At 35.8% G+C, this 16,694-nt stretch overlaps 1 protein-coding gene, 1 non-coding gene and 1 pseudogene across 2 annotated transcripts; all 3 read left to right on the forward strand.

The window, feature by feature from the left end:
* The first annotated feature begins 208 nt into the window (after positions 1–208).
* On the forward strand, positions 209–315 carry LOC148212168 (small nucleolar RNA R71). The gene has a single exon (XR_015789993.1). It is a non-coding gene; the product is annotated as a small nucleolar RNA R71 (small nucleolar RNA).
* A 7,969-nt stretch (positions 316–8,284) lies between these two features.
* On the forward strand, positions 8,285–9,473 carry LOC148212169 (mitogen-activated protein kinase 20-like). Its single transcript, XM_088122132.1, has 4 exons — positions 8,285–8,292; positions 8,424–8,494; positions 8,648–8,812; positions 8,908–9,473. The coding sequence occupies exons 1-4, from the start codon at positions 8,285–8,287 to the stop codon at positions 9,471–9,473; spliced, it is 810 nt and encodes a 269-aa protein (XP_087978258.1).
* A 4-nt stretch (positions 9,474–9,477) lies between these two features.
* On the forward strand, positions 9,478–15,512 carry LOC148212170 (mitogen-activated protein kinase 20 pseudogene; annotated as a pseudogene).
* The last annotated feature ends 1,182 nt before the right edge of the window (positions 15,513–16,694 follow it).

Here is a 16,694-nt window from a genome sequence, read left to right on the forward strand (position 1 = left end):
CAAAACTCCAGCAGGATCTTGCTTCTTTGGTGCTGCCCTAGATCTTTGCAAACACCATAGTTCGTTGTGTGAAGCTAAGTCATTTAGGATGTCGACTATCTCGTTGAATGTCTTCTTTGTAAAGGCTCCATTGGCAGCATTGTTTAGCATCATCTTAGTAGGATGATCTAAACCTCTAAAGAAATGTTCTATCTGGATGCATGCCGGCAAGCCATGGTTCGGACATTTCCTGATTAGTTCTTTAAATCTTTCCCACGCCTCGTGAACAGGTTCACGATCATACTGTCTAAAGAAGATGATATCCTCTCTGATATCAGCGTGGCGAGTAGGTGGGAAGAATTTTGTTAAGAACTTCTCCACTAACGACCCCCATGTGTGATGGATCCCAGTGGAAATGCATTGAGCCATGCTCTAGCTTGGTCCTTCAAAGAAAATGGAAAAAGTGTTAGTCTAAGAGCATCGTCTGTTATACCAGGTAATCGAAATGCATTTGCAATTTGAATGAATGATTTCAGATGATCATGTGGATCCTCATGTTCCTGCCCTCCAAAATGTCCAATTGTCTACAACATTTGGAACATCATTGGTTTAAGCTCAAAGTTTGCGTGGGCTGGAATAGGGTTGACTATCCCTGAATCAAAGTTCTGAAAAGCCGTGGCGGCATATTCTCGCATTGCCACGTCTCTGTTGTCCGCCATCTGGATATGGTTGAATTCATCATTTCTTGCATGATCCCTCATATTACCGTTAACAGCAGGTGGATCAACTGGATCACGAGGTGGAATATCTGCCATTGATGTGCTCGTACTCTCTACCTCACTTTCAGGACTGATTTCACCTTCTCTCTCCTTTTGCTTTTCTAGTTGTTTTCGAAGTCTTTGTTTCTTTCGAGTTTTTCGAAGGGTCCGCTCAATCTCAGGGTCAAGGGGTAGAACAAAAGATCTTGTGCTCATGCACTTTAACTTACCCTTGTGAGATAAACGACCAAAATATAGAACAAAAACGGTGGATGGAAATTACACCCAGCAACAATTCACAAAAATAAAAACTAAAAGAATTTTAAAATAATTTTAAAACTAAAGTCCCCGGCAACGGCGCCAAAAACTTGACTGGCGTTTTGCTGAACGCACGCACTAAGCGTGGTAACAATTATATAGATGCAAGCGCACACCTGTCGGAGTAATATAAAATGGATGGAGTATCCAAATATCGATCCTCAAGGACTTCTAAATAATTTCCAAACTCTAAAGTTTTAAAGAATAGTGAATGTCGAAATGAGTGATTCTTGTAAAATGGGAAGTGGTCACAAATAATGGTTTTGGATTTGGGATTTGGACTTATAATGATAAAACCTAGCCCAATTACTTCAAGTTAGCCAACAAAGAATCAAGGACATGCTAAGGACAATATGCATTTTACTTTAGAAACCAACGACTACGCTTCTCACTTGACTTATGTCTAAGCAAGTTCAAAGTCCTAAGACATTCCCTAATATGTCTATTACGAGAGATATCTTAGTTTTAGGATGGAAATAGTCGCAACCTCGGGTTAAGGTCCTATGTCTAGGCTACTTAAGCGGAACCCTTATGTCTAAGGCGCTCCTCTCCTCGGTTTAACCACTCAACAATGCAAATAAGCAACCTTTTCAGTATTGACTTGTTAAGACTTACAGTGGCCTTCTCTAAATCCTAACTTTTTGAGAAAACATGTTGAGCAATGAATGGAAAGCAAAAACACTACTTCTTAGCAACCATTTTTATAAATAAAAGGCTAACTATCCATAACCGGGCTAGAGACGGGAATTTAGAAAGACATATTGAAGAAAATACAGCAAGTAAAATGGTTGAATGTGGAATGCATGTGTGAAAAACAAAAGTTAACTAACGGAGAGTTTTTCTCGGGATTGAGAGCTTCGCCCTTCTCTTTCAAGCAAGGGGGAGTGTCACATGCTCTTTCCTCCAAAAACACAACTCTCTTAACTAAAAATAAAGTAAAGGCAAAGAGAAGAGAAGCAAAAGTGCTGGATTTTTATATATTTGAATAAGTAGAAAATAACTAAGTACAAACGAAAACAAAACAAAGCTCAATAAAGGAATGAGTGCTCGGGATTTAAAAACCAAAAGCAACTAATGAAAGCAACTCAAAAGTACTTAGAAAGCAACAAAGAAACACTAAAAATGATAAGAGAAGGAAGCAAAGCTTGATGAATTTGGTGGAGAAGTTGCTGGAATTTATAGCTGTGCAGACTTGGTTAGGTAGGTCCTAAAACGATGGTGAATCACCCATTTCCAACTCTTTTGACTGACCAAATCGTGCTCAAACTGATAATGGAACACTTCTTCTACACGTATGCATCGGTTGGAACCACCAAAACGCATTGGAAGACGCGTTTCATTAAGGGCAAAGTTGGAAGAAAACCAGTTTTTCTGCAGGCACGCAGGCGCCTGGCGCCTCCCATGATGTTTTTTCGTCTTTTTGCTTGTTTTGATTAATTTCCACTCCCAAATGGTCCTAAAATGTCATAAATATAATATAAGCCAACCACAAACCATAATATATGAATTTTGCATGAATTGGAACTCAAACGACCGAGAAAAATCTGAAACATAGTAAAAACAGCATCTAAAACCTTCTTTTTATGCATGTAAACAAGCGTAATCACGTCCAAACTCTCAGCCTCTGGTACACCTCAACAAAACGGTGTATCAGAAAGGAGAAACAGAACCCTGTTGGACATGGTTCGATCAATGATGAGCTATGCTCAGTTGCCTAACTCGTTTTGGGGTTATGCAGTGGAGACTGCAGTTTATATTTTGAACGTAGTTCCATCAAAAAGTGTTTCTGAAACACCTTTTGAGCTGTGGAAGGGTCGTAAACCTAGTTTACATCACTTTCGCATTTGGGGATGCCCGAACACGTGCTCATGACTAACCCGAAGAAACTGGAACCTCGTTCAAAAGTATGCCTATTCGTAGGTTACCCTAAAGAGACGAGAGGTGGTCTCTTCTTCGATCATAAATAAAACAGAGTGTTTGTATCGACAAATGCTACTTTCTTAGAAGAAGGCCATGTTCGAGATCATAAACCACGGAGTAAGATAGTAATTAACGAGATTTCCGAAGAGGCTACAAACAAGTCAACAAGAGTTGTTGATCAAACTCGCATTACAACAAGAGTTGTTGATGAAGCCAGCACATCGCGTCAGTCTCATCCACCTCAAGTGTTGAGGGTGCCTCGACGTAGTGGGAGGATTGTGTCACAACCTGACCGTTATGTGGGTTTAACTGAAACTCAAGTTGTCATACCTGATGACGGCGTCGAGGATCCATTGACCTTTAAGAAGGCAATGGAAGATACTGACAAGGACAAATGGGTCAAAGTAATGGACCTGGAAATGGAGTCGATGTACTTCAATTCCGTTTGGGAACTTGTAGATCAACCTTACGGGGTAAAACCCATAGGGTGCAAATGGATCTACAAGCGAAAACGAGACGCCGAAGGAAAGGTACAGACCTATAAGGCGAGACTTGTGGCAAAAGGCTACACACAAAGGGAAGGGGTGGACTATGAAGAAACCTTCTCCCTGTAGCTATGCTTAAGTCTATTAGAATACTTTTGTCCATTGCCACATATTATGACTATGAGATATGGCAAGTGGACGTCAAGACTGCTTTTCTGAATGACAATCTTGAAGAAAGTATTTATATGTCTCAACCCGAAGGGTTCATAGAACAAGGTCAAGAGCAAAAAGTTTGCAAGCTTAAACGGTCCATATATGGACTCAAACAAGCATCTCGATCTTGGAACATAAGGTTCGATACTGCGATCAAATCTTATGGTTTTGACCAAAACGTTGATGAGCCTTGTGTATACAAGAACATCGTCAACAACACCGTAGCCTTCTTAGTGTTGTACGTGGATGATATCCTACTCATTGGGAATGATGTAGGATACCTCACTGACATAAAGAAGTGGCTAGCGACTGAATTCCAAATGAAAGATTTGGGAGAAGCTCAGTATGTTCTTGGCATCCAAATCCTAAGGGATCGCAACAACAGAACGTTAGCCCTGTCTCAAGCAACTTATATCGACAAAATGCTTGCTCGATATTCGATGCAGAATTCCAAGAAAGGTTTATTACCCTTCAGGCATGGAATTCATTTGTCTAAGGAGCAGTGTCCTAAGACACCTCAAGAAGTTGAGGATATGAGACGTATACCCTATGCTTCAGCAGTGGGTAGCCTGATGTACGCTATGCTGTGCACTAGGCCTGACATTTGCTATGCGGTAGGGATAGTCAGTAGGTACCAATCCAACCCAGGATATGATCAATGGACTGCTGTTAAGGGAATCCTTAAGTATCTTAGGAGAACGAGGGACTACAAGCTCGTGTATGGCGCTAAGGATTTGATCCTTACAGGATACACTGACTCTGACTTCCAAACAGACAAGGATTCAAGGAAATCCACGTCGGGGTCAGTATTCACTCTTAACGGAAGAGCGGTAGTTTGGCGAAGCATCAAACAAGGATGCATCGCAGACTCCACGATGGAGGCTGAGTATGTTGCAGCTTGTGAAGCAGCAAAAGAGGCTGCTTGGCTTAGAAAGTTCTTGACAGATTTGGATGTCGTTCCAAACATGAACTTGCCCATCACACTTTATCGTGATAACAGTGGTGCTGTGTTAAAGAACCTCGAAGCCATAAGAGAGGCAAACACATCGAAAAGAAGTACCACCTTATACTGGAGATAGTGCAGCGAGGAGATGTGATTGTCACGAAGATCGCTACATAGCACAATATTGCTGATCCTTTTACAAAGGCACTCACGGCTAAAGTGTTTGAGGGCCATCTAGAAAGTCTAGGTTTACGAGCTTTGTACAGTTAGTCTAGGGCAAGTGGGAGAAATGTAATTGGGTATAGTGTATGCCCTAGTTTATTGTATTTTCCCTTTGCTTTGTGATAATGTACACTCCACTCGAGTTTAGTTCAAGTGGGAGTTTGTTGGGTGTGTTGCCCTAAACTCATAGTTTGTATTTTGTAAAAACAAATGTCTATTTAATAAAGTTTTATTCAATAAATTTGTTGTTGAATCATCGCTTTACATTGTCCAAAATCCAATAAACTAAACATCCAAAGTTATTTATGATGTAATCGAGACAGTATATATACTGGGTATATAGTTGATATACGGGGTATATATTTGATATACCCCTGATATATGAATGGATAATGTCCCGTGAATAACCTAAAGGGTCTATAGTATATGGATAAGGCTGGGTACATCCTGGCAACACTATGGATACGGCCCACTCTGTAAAGGTTACAGACGACTCGATCCAGGTCGTTCCTGTGGAGACATACGAGTGGGGGTATCCTATACAATGAGTTTGTATAAGACCGGACCGCGAAATAGGCAATCTTTAGATGTAACACCGTTAACTAATAGATTGCCATTTCTTAGGATGACCAGGCAACTCATGATCAATCCTGAGTGAGTTATGGACTCCTGCCCGTGTGGGCTCGTCCTTTGATCTCTTTGAGTGAGAGTGTCCCGAGTCGCCGACTCAACAATCCTACCATTTTGGGGACGAAACCGAGTGGGGAGTTGGGAACATAACCTCACAAGATTGAATTCACTCCTCCCCGAATTTAGGGGAGTAGGTGAGTGTTCCCTTAAATGCTGACTCCGGGACTTGAACAAGGGGCCCCACCCTTTCATTGGATGAAAGGGACTTCCGGTTATTGGTTGGACCATAACCAGGTTGTTCATTAGAGGAGTAGTGGTGTTTAAGGAGTAAGATGTAACTCAGGGGTAAAACGGTAATTTGACCCAACTTGAGTTACGAACACTCGTGAAGGATTGACCCGTCATTAATGGTCGTATATCCATGGACACGAAAACATTCTACAGTGAGAAGAGTGCAACTGCGGGTCTTTAGTGTAATGACCCGTAGTTAACGAATCTAGATTAACTCGGTCAATGAGTTTGACCGATTAATCTTGCATCGTTGGAGCTTCAGATCTATATGTCTATTAGGTCCCCTTGCTAGCTCATAACGGGTAAAATGAGAATCAAATTTTTTGGAAAAATTTGAATTGTTCAAATTACTTAAGGGATTATATGTATATTGATACATTATAATATATATAGTTAATTGTAAATTAAAACTATATATTATGAAAGATATTATTTGAATGAGATTCAAATAAAATTAATATGAATAAGATTCATATTAAAACTATAGGTTAAAAATAATGTGCATAAGATGTACATTAAAACTATAGGTTATACGAGAGAAATGTTTTAGAATATGATTCTAATTTTATAATAAATAATTAAGTGTTAATTATTTATGTATATATATATTTATTAATTATTAATTGGATTAATAATTAATTATATTAATTAATTTGATTAATTAATTATATATATTTATTAATTATAATATATATATTTTAATTATTATTATTATATATATATTATATATATATAAATATATATTAATATTAATATTATTATTAATATTAACTCTCCTGATAAATTGCAGGGGAGTGGGAGGTTTTGTGACGTGGGAAGTTACCCCACGTCACCCTTCTTCTTCTTCTCCAAGTGTTGGAGAATTAGACAGAAGGTTACAGAACAGAATAGAGCCAAGGAAAACTCCCACCAATTCTCTCAAGAGTTCTCTCCATCTCTCCCTCTCGTTCAAAAGAAATTCACCCACAAGAACGATCTCGTACCCAGAGGATAGCGAGGAAGGCTCGGTGGTGGTGTTCGTCGGAAATTTGTTGAAAAAACGTTCTTCAAAGGTATTGAATTTCCTCTGTGTTTTTCTTCTTTAAATTTCGATTTTGTATCCCGAAAATCAGCAACGAAGATCCGCTTCCGCTCCGGGAATCACATCCCTTCAGATTTCTCTCATCTAACTTGGTTATATTTGATGAAACATCGTTCTGAGTTACTTTCTCATTTTCGTAACTTTCATGCTGAAATTCGAACTCAATTTGGTGGCTCTCTTAAAGTTCTACGGAGTGATAATGGTAAGGAATAATATTTTTCTGGTGCTCTTGCTCCTATTTAAGTGAACATGGTATTATTCATCAATCCTCGTGTGTTGATACTCCGTCTCAAAATGGAGTTGCAGAAACGAAAAATAGACATCTTCTCGAAACAGCAAGGGCCTTAATGTTTCAAATGCATGTTCCAAAATACTTTTGGGCTGATGCTGTGTCGACGGCTTGCTTCTTGATTAATTGCATGTCTTCGTCAGTTCTTAAAGGTGAAATAACTTATCGTACTCTGTGTCCTACGCAACCTTTATTTCCTATTAAACCTAAAATATTTTGTTGCACTTGTTTCGTTCGGGATGTTCGCCTCCAGCTCACCAAATTAGACCCTAAGTCATTGAAATGTATTTTCCTTGGTTACTCTCGTATTCAAAAAGGGTATCGATGTTATTGTCCTGATCTCAATAGATATCTTGTCTCTCCTGACGTTACGTTCTTTGAAAATACTCCTTTTTCATCGTCCTTGAGTACCAGTCAGGGGGAGCAATCATGGAAGATGATACCTTTCTTGTCTATTCTATTGTCTCTACTTCTACTGAAGAACTTCCTAGCAATACATCTCTCTCTGCGTCTGATCCTTCTCTCCCCACTATTACTAAAGTTTATTCTCATCGGCAACCTCCTACGGACTCATGCCCTATACCAGCAGCTTCTTTGCCTGTGGATCCAGGAACGAGTGATGACCTTCCTATTGCCCTTCGAAAAGGTAAGCGTAAGTGTACTTATCATGTTTCTTCTTTGTTTCATATAAACATTTATCATCATCTACTTGTTCGTTTATTGCATCCCTTGAATCTGTATCTATTCCTAAAACTTTTCGTGAAGCTTTGTCTCATCTTGGTTGGCGGGCTGCTATGTTGGAGGAGATGACTGCCTTACATGACAATGGTACTTGGGATTTAGTGTCTCTTCCTGCAGTAAAGAAACCTATCAGTTGTAAATGGGTGTTTGCTGTTAAAGTTCATCCGGATGGATCAATTGCCCGTTTGAAAGCTCGCCTTGTTGCTAAAGGATATACGTAGACTTACGGAATTGATTATTTTGATACTTTTTCTCCGGTTGCTAAATTGGCTTCTGTCAGGTTATTCATTTCATTGGCATCTATTCACCATTGACCTTTGCATCGGCTTCATATTAAAAATGCATTTCTCCATGGTGATCTTCAAGAAGAAGTTTATATAGAGCAACCACCAGGTTTTGTTGCTCAGGGGGAGAATGGAAAGGTATGTCGCCTTCGTAAATCCTTATATGGGTTGAAACAAAGTCTGCAAGAATGGTTTGGAAAATTCAGTCAAATGATTGAGAATTTTGGAATGAAGAAGAATAAGTAAGATCATTTTGTTTTTTATCAAAGATCTGAGTCTGGTGTTATCTTACTAGTTGTATATGTTGATGATATTGTGATTACTGGTAATGATTCATCAGGTATCCTATCACTCAAGTCTCTTCTTCATAGACGATTTCATACTAAAGATTTGGGAATGTTAAAATATTTCTTAGGACTTGAAGTAACAAGGAGCAAAAAGGGGATCCTTTTGTCACAAAGAAAGTATGTACTTGACTTGTTAACTGAAACAGGAAAGTTAGCTGCTAAGCCGCATAGTACCCCAATGATACCTAATTTACAACTTACAGAGGAAGGGGAGTTGTTGAAAGATCCTGAGAAGTATAGGAGATTAGTAGGGAAGCTGAATTATCTTACGGTTACAAGGCCAGACATAGCTTATCCAATCAGCATTATGAGTTAGTTTATGAGTTCTCCTGGACGTGGTTTGTTATATAAAGATCATGGTCATCTTATTGAATGTTTTTTAGATGCTGATTGGGCAGGTTCTAAGGAAAAAAGAATTCAACCGAAGTGGAGTTCTTCTCTGATTATGGCGATGCCAGTAGATATAAAATTCAGGAAGTTATTGGGAAAGGAAGCTATGGTGTTGTTTGTTTTGCAATTGACACTCGTACTGGCGACAAAGTTAAAATAAAAAAGATACATAATATTTTTGAGCATATATCTGATGCAGTTCGAATTCTACGTGAGATAAAGCTACTTAGACTTCTTCGTCGTCCTGATATTGTTGAAATTAAACACATTATGCCGCCACCTTCAAAGAGGGACTTCAAAGACATCTATATTTTTTTTGAGCTGATGGAATCAGATCTTCACCAAGTTATTAAAGCAAATGATGATCTGACACGAGAACACTATCAGTTTTTTCTTTACCAGCTTATTCGTGCATTAAAATATATCCATACAGCTAATGTCTACCATCCAGATCTAAAACCAAAGAATATATTAGCAAACACAAATTGTGAACTTAAAATTTGTGATTTTGGATTGGTAAGAGTTGCATTCAGTGACACACCAACAACCATTTTCTGGACGGATTATGTTGCTACTAGATGAAAAGATGGTGTCGCGTTCGAGTGCTGAATCAGAATATAGAGCTATGGCACAGTCGGTGTGTGAATTAGTATGGATACATCAGCTTCTGACTGAATTGGGATTTAGCATCACCACTCCAATGAAACTTTGGTGTGATAATCAAGCAGCTCTTCATATTGCATCTAATCCAGTATTTCATGAACGAACCAAACACATTGAAATTGATTGTCATTATGTACGTGAGAAAATATAGCAAGGATTGGTGGCTACAGGGTATGTGAAGACTGGAGAGCAGCTAGGAGATATCTTTACTAAAGCATTGAATGGAGAACGAATAGATTATTTGTCTAACAAGTTGGGCATGATTAGTATATATGCACCAACTTGAGGGAGAGTGTTAGAGTATAGATATTAGTATATTTTATAGGGGATTTGTAATGGGTAGCATATAAGTTTTCTATATTTAACAAAATAGCATGTCTTTTTGATATTTTCAGATATAGCAGTTTTTTGAAAATCCTGATTTTAAAATTTTCAGTATTCCCAAATTACCCTTTTCAGTTATCGCTTCATTATTATATATCAAACATATATTACATATATATCAGGAGTATATCTGACAACATTAGTATATCAGAAGTAAATCAATAGTATATTAGAAGTCAATCAGTTCTATATCAGTTGTATATTAGTAAATCATTATTTTACCTGCTTTAACCCTTTGTCTTGTATTTTTTTGATCAATTAGAAATCAGTAGGTATTGGCATGCATGGAAAATGAGAAAAAAATTTGAGACTTACTGAAAATGAGAAAGAAAACTTGATAGGAACGTAAATGTGAACGTCAATGGTGATTTTCGAAATTACTGTGAATGGGAAATCATGTAACAACCGAAAATATATATATATATATATATATATATATATTTAAATTATTATTTTTATTTAGTTGTTTTCTTTTATTTTCTCAAGGATAAACCTTTTTGTTTTAGAAATTATTTTTAAAAGATAATTTGTTCTTAGAATTTAAAAAAATAAAAAGTAAGAGTTTTATTAAACCTTCATCTTTTTATGTTAATTCTTTTTTAAAAAGGATTCATTAGGGTTTGTTATCAGTGAGGTATATCACAATTATATATTTTATATTAAGTATATCTATAATTGATATACTCAATACATGGTATATTGGCTGCTTATATTAATTGATATATTTTATCATTGCTATTTATTCTATGTTATTTGTTGATTGGTGAAAGTATTTTCAAGATGTTGTTCGTTGTTTCTAATTTAGAGTATTGTTGTACTTTAACCTTAGAATACCATATTTGATTATCCTATTAAAGTAAAATATAATATATCAAAATATGTCATAGGTATATCAACAAAGTAGATAAAAGATAAATCAGCAGCATATCAGATGTATATCAGATACTCATATCATTAGTATATCAAATGTATATCATACATTTATATTTCAAATATATCAAACACTCATATCAGTAGTATATCCCATACATATCCAAGTATACCGGAATATCATATCAATAGTATATTGGAAATATATTACATAGAAACTCACATCAGGTATGTTAGAATATCATATCAATAGTATATCAGACGTATATCAGACATATACCGTATTTAATAGGTTTTTTGTTCATCATTGGGATTTTTCTTTGCAATTTAGGGTTCAATTTTTTAGAATTCCAAAAATTTCTTACCGTATTTAATATATTTTTTGTTCATCTCGTTATTCTTTTTATTTTAAATTAATGAAGTGTTTATGTTCTTCATTATATTATAATAGGAAGCATATTAGATGAGTATATCACATTGATATACTACATATAAAATATATTATAGGTACATCAGTGTTATATCTGACATATATCATGACTATATCAGTGATAAATCAATAAATGGTAAATCATATAATCATATAAGAAGTTATATAAGTGGTATATCAATTGTATATACCGACAATTTCAGCATGAAGTCATACGTTATATATACCAACAACATGTAATCACATCAGTTGTTCATTTTGAACCAAAACTTCGATCTCAAAGACAACTTTTTTTTTTTAGAACATCATATAATCATATCAGAAGTTTATATATCAATACACATATATCATTGTTATATCAGAAGTATATCACTGATAAATTGGAAGTATATGAAGTACATATCAAATATATATATAAGTGGTAAATCAATGATAAATCATATATCAGTACTATATCAAAAATTATATTAGATGTATTTAAAATATATATTAGACATATATGAGGGTTATATCAGTGGTAAATCAAACAATAGTAAATAATATAATCATATAAGAAATTATATCAGTAGATATCATGATTATATTAGAGTTATACCAGTGGTAAATCAGATACATATGAAGTATATATCACAAATATATCAGTGTTATATCAGTGGTAAATCATAGAATCATATTATAAGTTATATCAGTAGATATCATAGTTATTTCAGTCCTATATTAGTTGTATATCAGTGGTAAATTAAAAGTATATCAAGTATATATAAGTGGAAATCAGAGAGAAATAGAATTTCAAATCGGTTGAAAATGGTTGAAAGGGAAGTTACCACGAAATGACATGCATGGAAAATGAGAAATAAATGGGTAACTTACTGTGAAGGAGAAATCAAAAGAGAGTGGAAGGAGATGAATGTGTAATCAATTAGAAATCAGTAAGAAAACATAGGTAAATAGAAACCTATGGTTCTTTTGGGCTTCCACCAACGGGCCTGTATTTATGGTTTTTTGGGCTGCAGGGTATATTTGGAATTTACATAGCGGGCCTCCGTTTTTTTGCCAAAAAACTGCTATATTTGAAAAACCCAAATCTTGTTGCTATTTTGCTTATTTTCCTAACTTTTTTTGCCATATCTCAAGTAGCCCCTATTTTATATGCTTGTATTAATATTAATGTGTCCTTTGTCCTTTACCTTCTCCTTATAGGATTAGGTCAACCTTGTATATTTGTCTATATATATAGACTTTAATAATGAGAATACAACACATTGGTTCTCTCCAACCTTAGTCTTTACATGGTATCAGAGCTCTAGGTTTCTATGTTTCTTACCCATTAGGGTTTTGTGCTCATTAGGTTTTGGTGTCCATTAGGGTTTTGTGCCCATTAGAATCTTGTTCATTGCTATGCAACTCAACTCACTACTACCGCCGCCGCCGCCGCAGCCACCGTTTGCACTCGAGTGCCAACTCCCTTCGAAGAACATTGTCGTTTGGGTCATCCATCTCTCTCCGTGTTAAAGAGTCTCCGTCCTTAATTTCATAGTTTGCATTCTTTAGATTGTGAGTCATGTCAATTTTCTAAGTTTCATCGTCTCAGTTCCTATCCTAAAGTCAATATACGAGCTAATGCTATTTTTCAATTAGTCCATTCTGATTTTTGGGGTCCTTGTCCTATTGAGTTCAGAAACGGATTTCGGTATTTTGTTACTTTTTTCGATGATTTCTCTTATGCAACTTGGTTATATTTGATGAAACATCGTTCTGAGTTACTTTCTCATTCTCGTAACTTTCATGCTGAAATTCGAACTCAATTTGGTGGCTCTCTTAAAGTTCTACGGAGTGATAATGGTAAGGAATATTATTTTTCTGGTGCTCTTGGCTCCTATTTAAGTGAACATGGTATTATTCATCAATCCTCGTGTGTTGATACTCCGTCTCAAAATGGAGTTGCAGAAACGAAAAATAGACATCTTCTCGAAACAGCAAGGGCCTTAATGTTTCAAATGCATGACCCAAAATACTTTTGGGCTGATGCTGTGTCGACGACTTGCTTCTTGATTAATCGCATGTCTTCGTCAGTTCTTAAAGGTGAAATACCTTATCGTACTCTATGTCCTACGCAACCTTTATTTCCTATTAAACCTAAAATATTTGGTTGCACTTGTTTCGTTCGGGATGTTCGCCTCCAGCTCACCAAATTAGACCCTAAGTCATTGAAATGTATTTTCCTTGGTTACTTTCGTGTTCAAAAAGGGTATCGATGTTATTGTCCTGATCTCAATAGATATCTTGTCTCTCCTGACATTACGTTCTTTGAAAATACTCCTTTTTTATCGTCCTTCAGTACCAGTCAGGGGGAGCAGTCACAGGAAGATGATACCTTTCTTGTCTATTCTATTGTCTCTACTTCTACTCAAGAACTTCCTAGCAATACATCTCTTTCTGCGTCTGATCCTTCTCTCCCCACTATTACTCAAGTTTATTCTCATCGGTAACCTCCTACGGACTCATGCACTATACCAGCAGCTTCTTTGCCTGTGGATCCAGGAACGAGTGATGACCTTCCTATTGCCCTTCGAAAAGGTAAGCGTAAGTGTACTTATCATGTTTCTTCTTTTGTTTCATATAACCATTTATCATCATCTACTTGTTCGTTTATTCCATCCCTTGAATCTGTATCTATTCCTAAAACTTTTCATGAAACTTTTTCTCATCCTGGTTGGCGGGCTGCTATGTTGGAGGAGATGACTGCCTTAGATGACAATGGTACTTGAAATTTAGTGTCTCTTCCTGCAGTAAAGAAACCTATCAGTTGTAAATAGGTTTTTGCTGTTAAAGTTCATCCGGATGGATCAATTGCCCGTTTGAAAGCTCGCCTTATTGCTAAAGGATATACGTAGACTTACGGAATTGATTATTTTGATACTTTTTCTCCGGTTGCTAAATTGGCTTCTGTCAGGTAATTCATTTCATTGGCATCTATCACCATTGGCCCTTGCATCGGCTTCATATTAAAAATGCATTCCTTCATGGTGATCTTCAAGAAGAAGTTTATATAGAGCAACCACCAGGTTTTGTTGCTCAGGGGGAGAATGGAAAGGTATGTCGCCTTCGTAAATCCTTATATGGGTTGAAACAAAGTCTGCGAGAATGGTTTTGAAAATTCAGTCAGGTTATTGAGAATTTTGGAATGAAGAAGAGTAAATCAGATCATTCTGTTTTTTATCAAAGATTTGAGTCTGGTGTTATCTTACTAGTTGTATATATTGATGATATTGTGATTACTGGTAATGATTCATCAGGCATCCTATCACTCAAGTCTTTTCTTCATAGTTGATTTCATACTAAAGATTTGGGAATGTTGAAATATTTCTTAGGAATTGAAGTAACAAGGAGCAAAAAAGGGATCCTTTTGTCACAAAGAAAGTATGTACTTGACTTGTTAACTGAAACAGGAAAGTTAGCTGCTAAGCCGCATAGTACCCCAATGATACCTAATTTACAACTTACAGAGTAAGGGGAGTTGTTGAAAGATCCTGAGAAGTATAGGAGATTAGTAGGGAAGCTGAATTAGTTTACGGTTACAAGGCCAGGCATAACTTATCCAGCCAGCATTATGAGTCAGTTTATGAGTTCTCCTGGACGTGGTTTGTTATATAAAGATCATGGTCATCTTATTGAATGTTTTTCAGATGCTGATTGAGCAGGATCTAAGGAAAAAAGAATTCAACCGAAGTGGAGTTCTTCTCTGATTATGGCAATGCCAGTAGATATAAAATTCAGAAAGTTATTGGGAAAGGAAGCTATGGTGTTGTTTGTTCTGCAATTGACACTCGTACTGGCGACAAAGTTGCAATAAAGAAGATACATAATATTTTTGAGCATATATCTGATGCAGTTCGAACTCTACGTGAGATAAAGCTACTTAGACTTCTTCGCCGTCCTGATATTGTTGAAATTAAACACATTATGCGGCCACCTTTAAAAAGGGACTTCAAAGACATCTATATTTTTTTGAGCTGATGGAATCAGATCTTCACCATGTTATTAAAGCAAATGATGATCTGACACGAGAACACTATCAGTTTTTTCTTTACCAGCTTATTCGTGCATTAAAATATATCCATACAGCTAATGTCTACCATTCAGATCTAAAACCAAAAAATATATTAGCAAACGCAAATTGTGAACTTAAAATTTGTGATTTTGGATTGGCAAGAGTTGCATTCAGTGACACACCAACAACCATTTTCTCGACGGATTATGTTGCTACTAGATGAAAACGTGGTGTCGCATTCAAGTGCTGAATCAGAATATAGAGCTATGGCAGAGTCGGTGTGTGAATTAGTATGGATACATCAGCTTCTGACTGAATTGGGATTTGGCATCACCACTCCAATGAAACTTTGGTGTGATAATCAAGCAGCTCTTCATATTGCATCTAATCCAGTATTTCATGAACGAACCAAACACATTGAAGTTGATTGTCATTATGTACGTGAGAAAATACAGCAAGGATTGGTGGCTACAGGGTATGTGAAGACTGGAGAGCAGCTAGGAGATATCTTTACTAAAGCATCGAATGGAGAACGAATAGATTATTTGTCTAACAAGTTGGGCATGATTAATATATATGCACCAACTTGAGGGAGAGTGTTAGAGTATAGATATTGGTATATTTTATAGGGGATTTGTAATGGGTAGCATATAAGTTTTCTATATTTAACAAAATAGCATGTCTTTTTTATATTTTCAGATATAACAGTTTTTTGAAAATCCTGATTTTAAAATTTTCAGTATTCCCAAATTACCCTTTTCAGTTATCGCTTCGTTATTATATATCAAACATATATTACATATATATCAGGAGTATATCTGACAACATTAGTATATCAGAAGTAAATCAATAGTATATTAGAAGTCAATCAGTTCTATATCAGTTGTATATTAGTAAATCATTATTTTACCTGCTTTAACCCTTTGTCTTGTATTTCTTTGATCAATTAGAAATCAGTAGGTATTGGCATACATGGAAAATGAGAAAAAAATTTGATACTTACTGAAAATGAGAAAGAAAACTTGATAGGAACGTAAATGTGAACGTCAATGGTGATTTTCGAAATTACTGTGAATGGGAAATCATGTAACAACCGAAAATATATATATATATATATATATATATATATTTAAATTATTATTTTTATTTAGTTGTTTTCTTTTATTTTCTCAAGGATAAACCTTTTTGTTTTAGAAATTATTTTTAAAAGATAATTTGTTCTTAGAATTTAAAAAAATAAAAAGTAAGAGTTTTATTAAACCTTCATCTTTTTATGTTAATCCTTTTTTAAAAAGGATTCATTAGGGTTTGTTATCAGTGAGGTATATCACAATTATATATTTTATATTAAATATATCTATAATTGATATACTCAATACATGGTATATTGGCTGCTTATATTAAT

This window comes from Momordica charantia (assembly GCF_013281855.1).
Source record: "Momordica charantia cultivar OHB3-1 chromosome 3 unlocalized genomic scaffold, Mcharantia_2.0 BLBB01000003.1, whole genome shotgun sequence".
NCBI classification, from domain to species: Eukaryota; Viridiplantae; Streptophyta; class Magnoliopsida; order Cucurbitales; family Cucurbitaceae; genus Momordica; species Momordica charantia.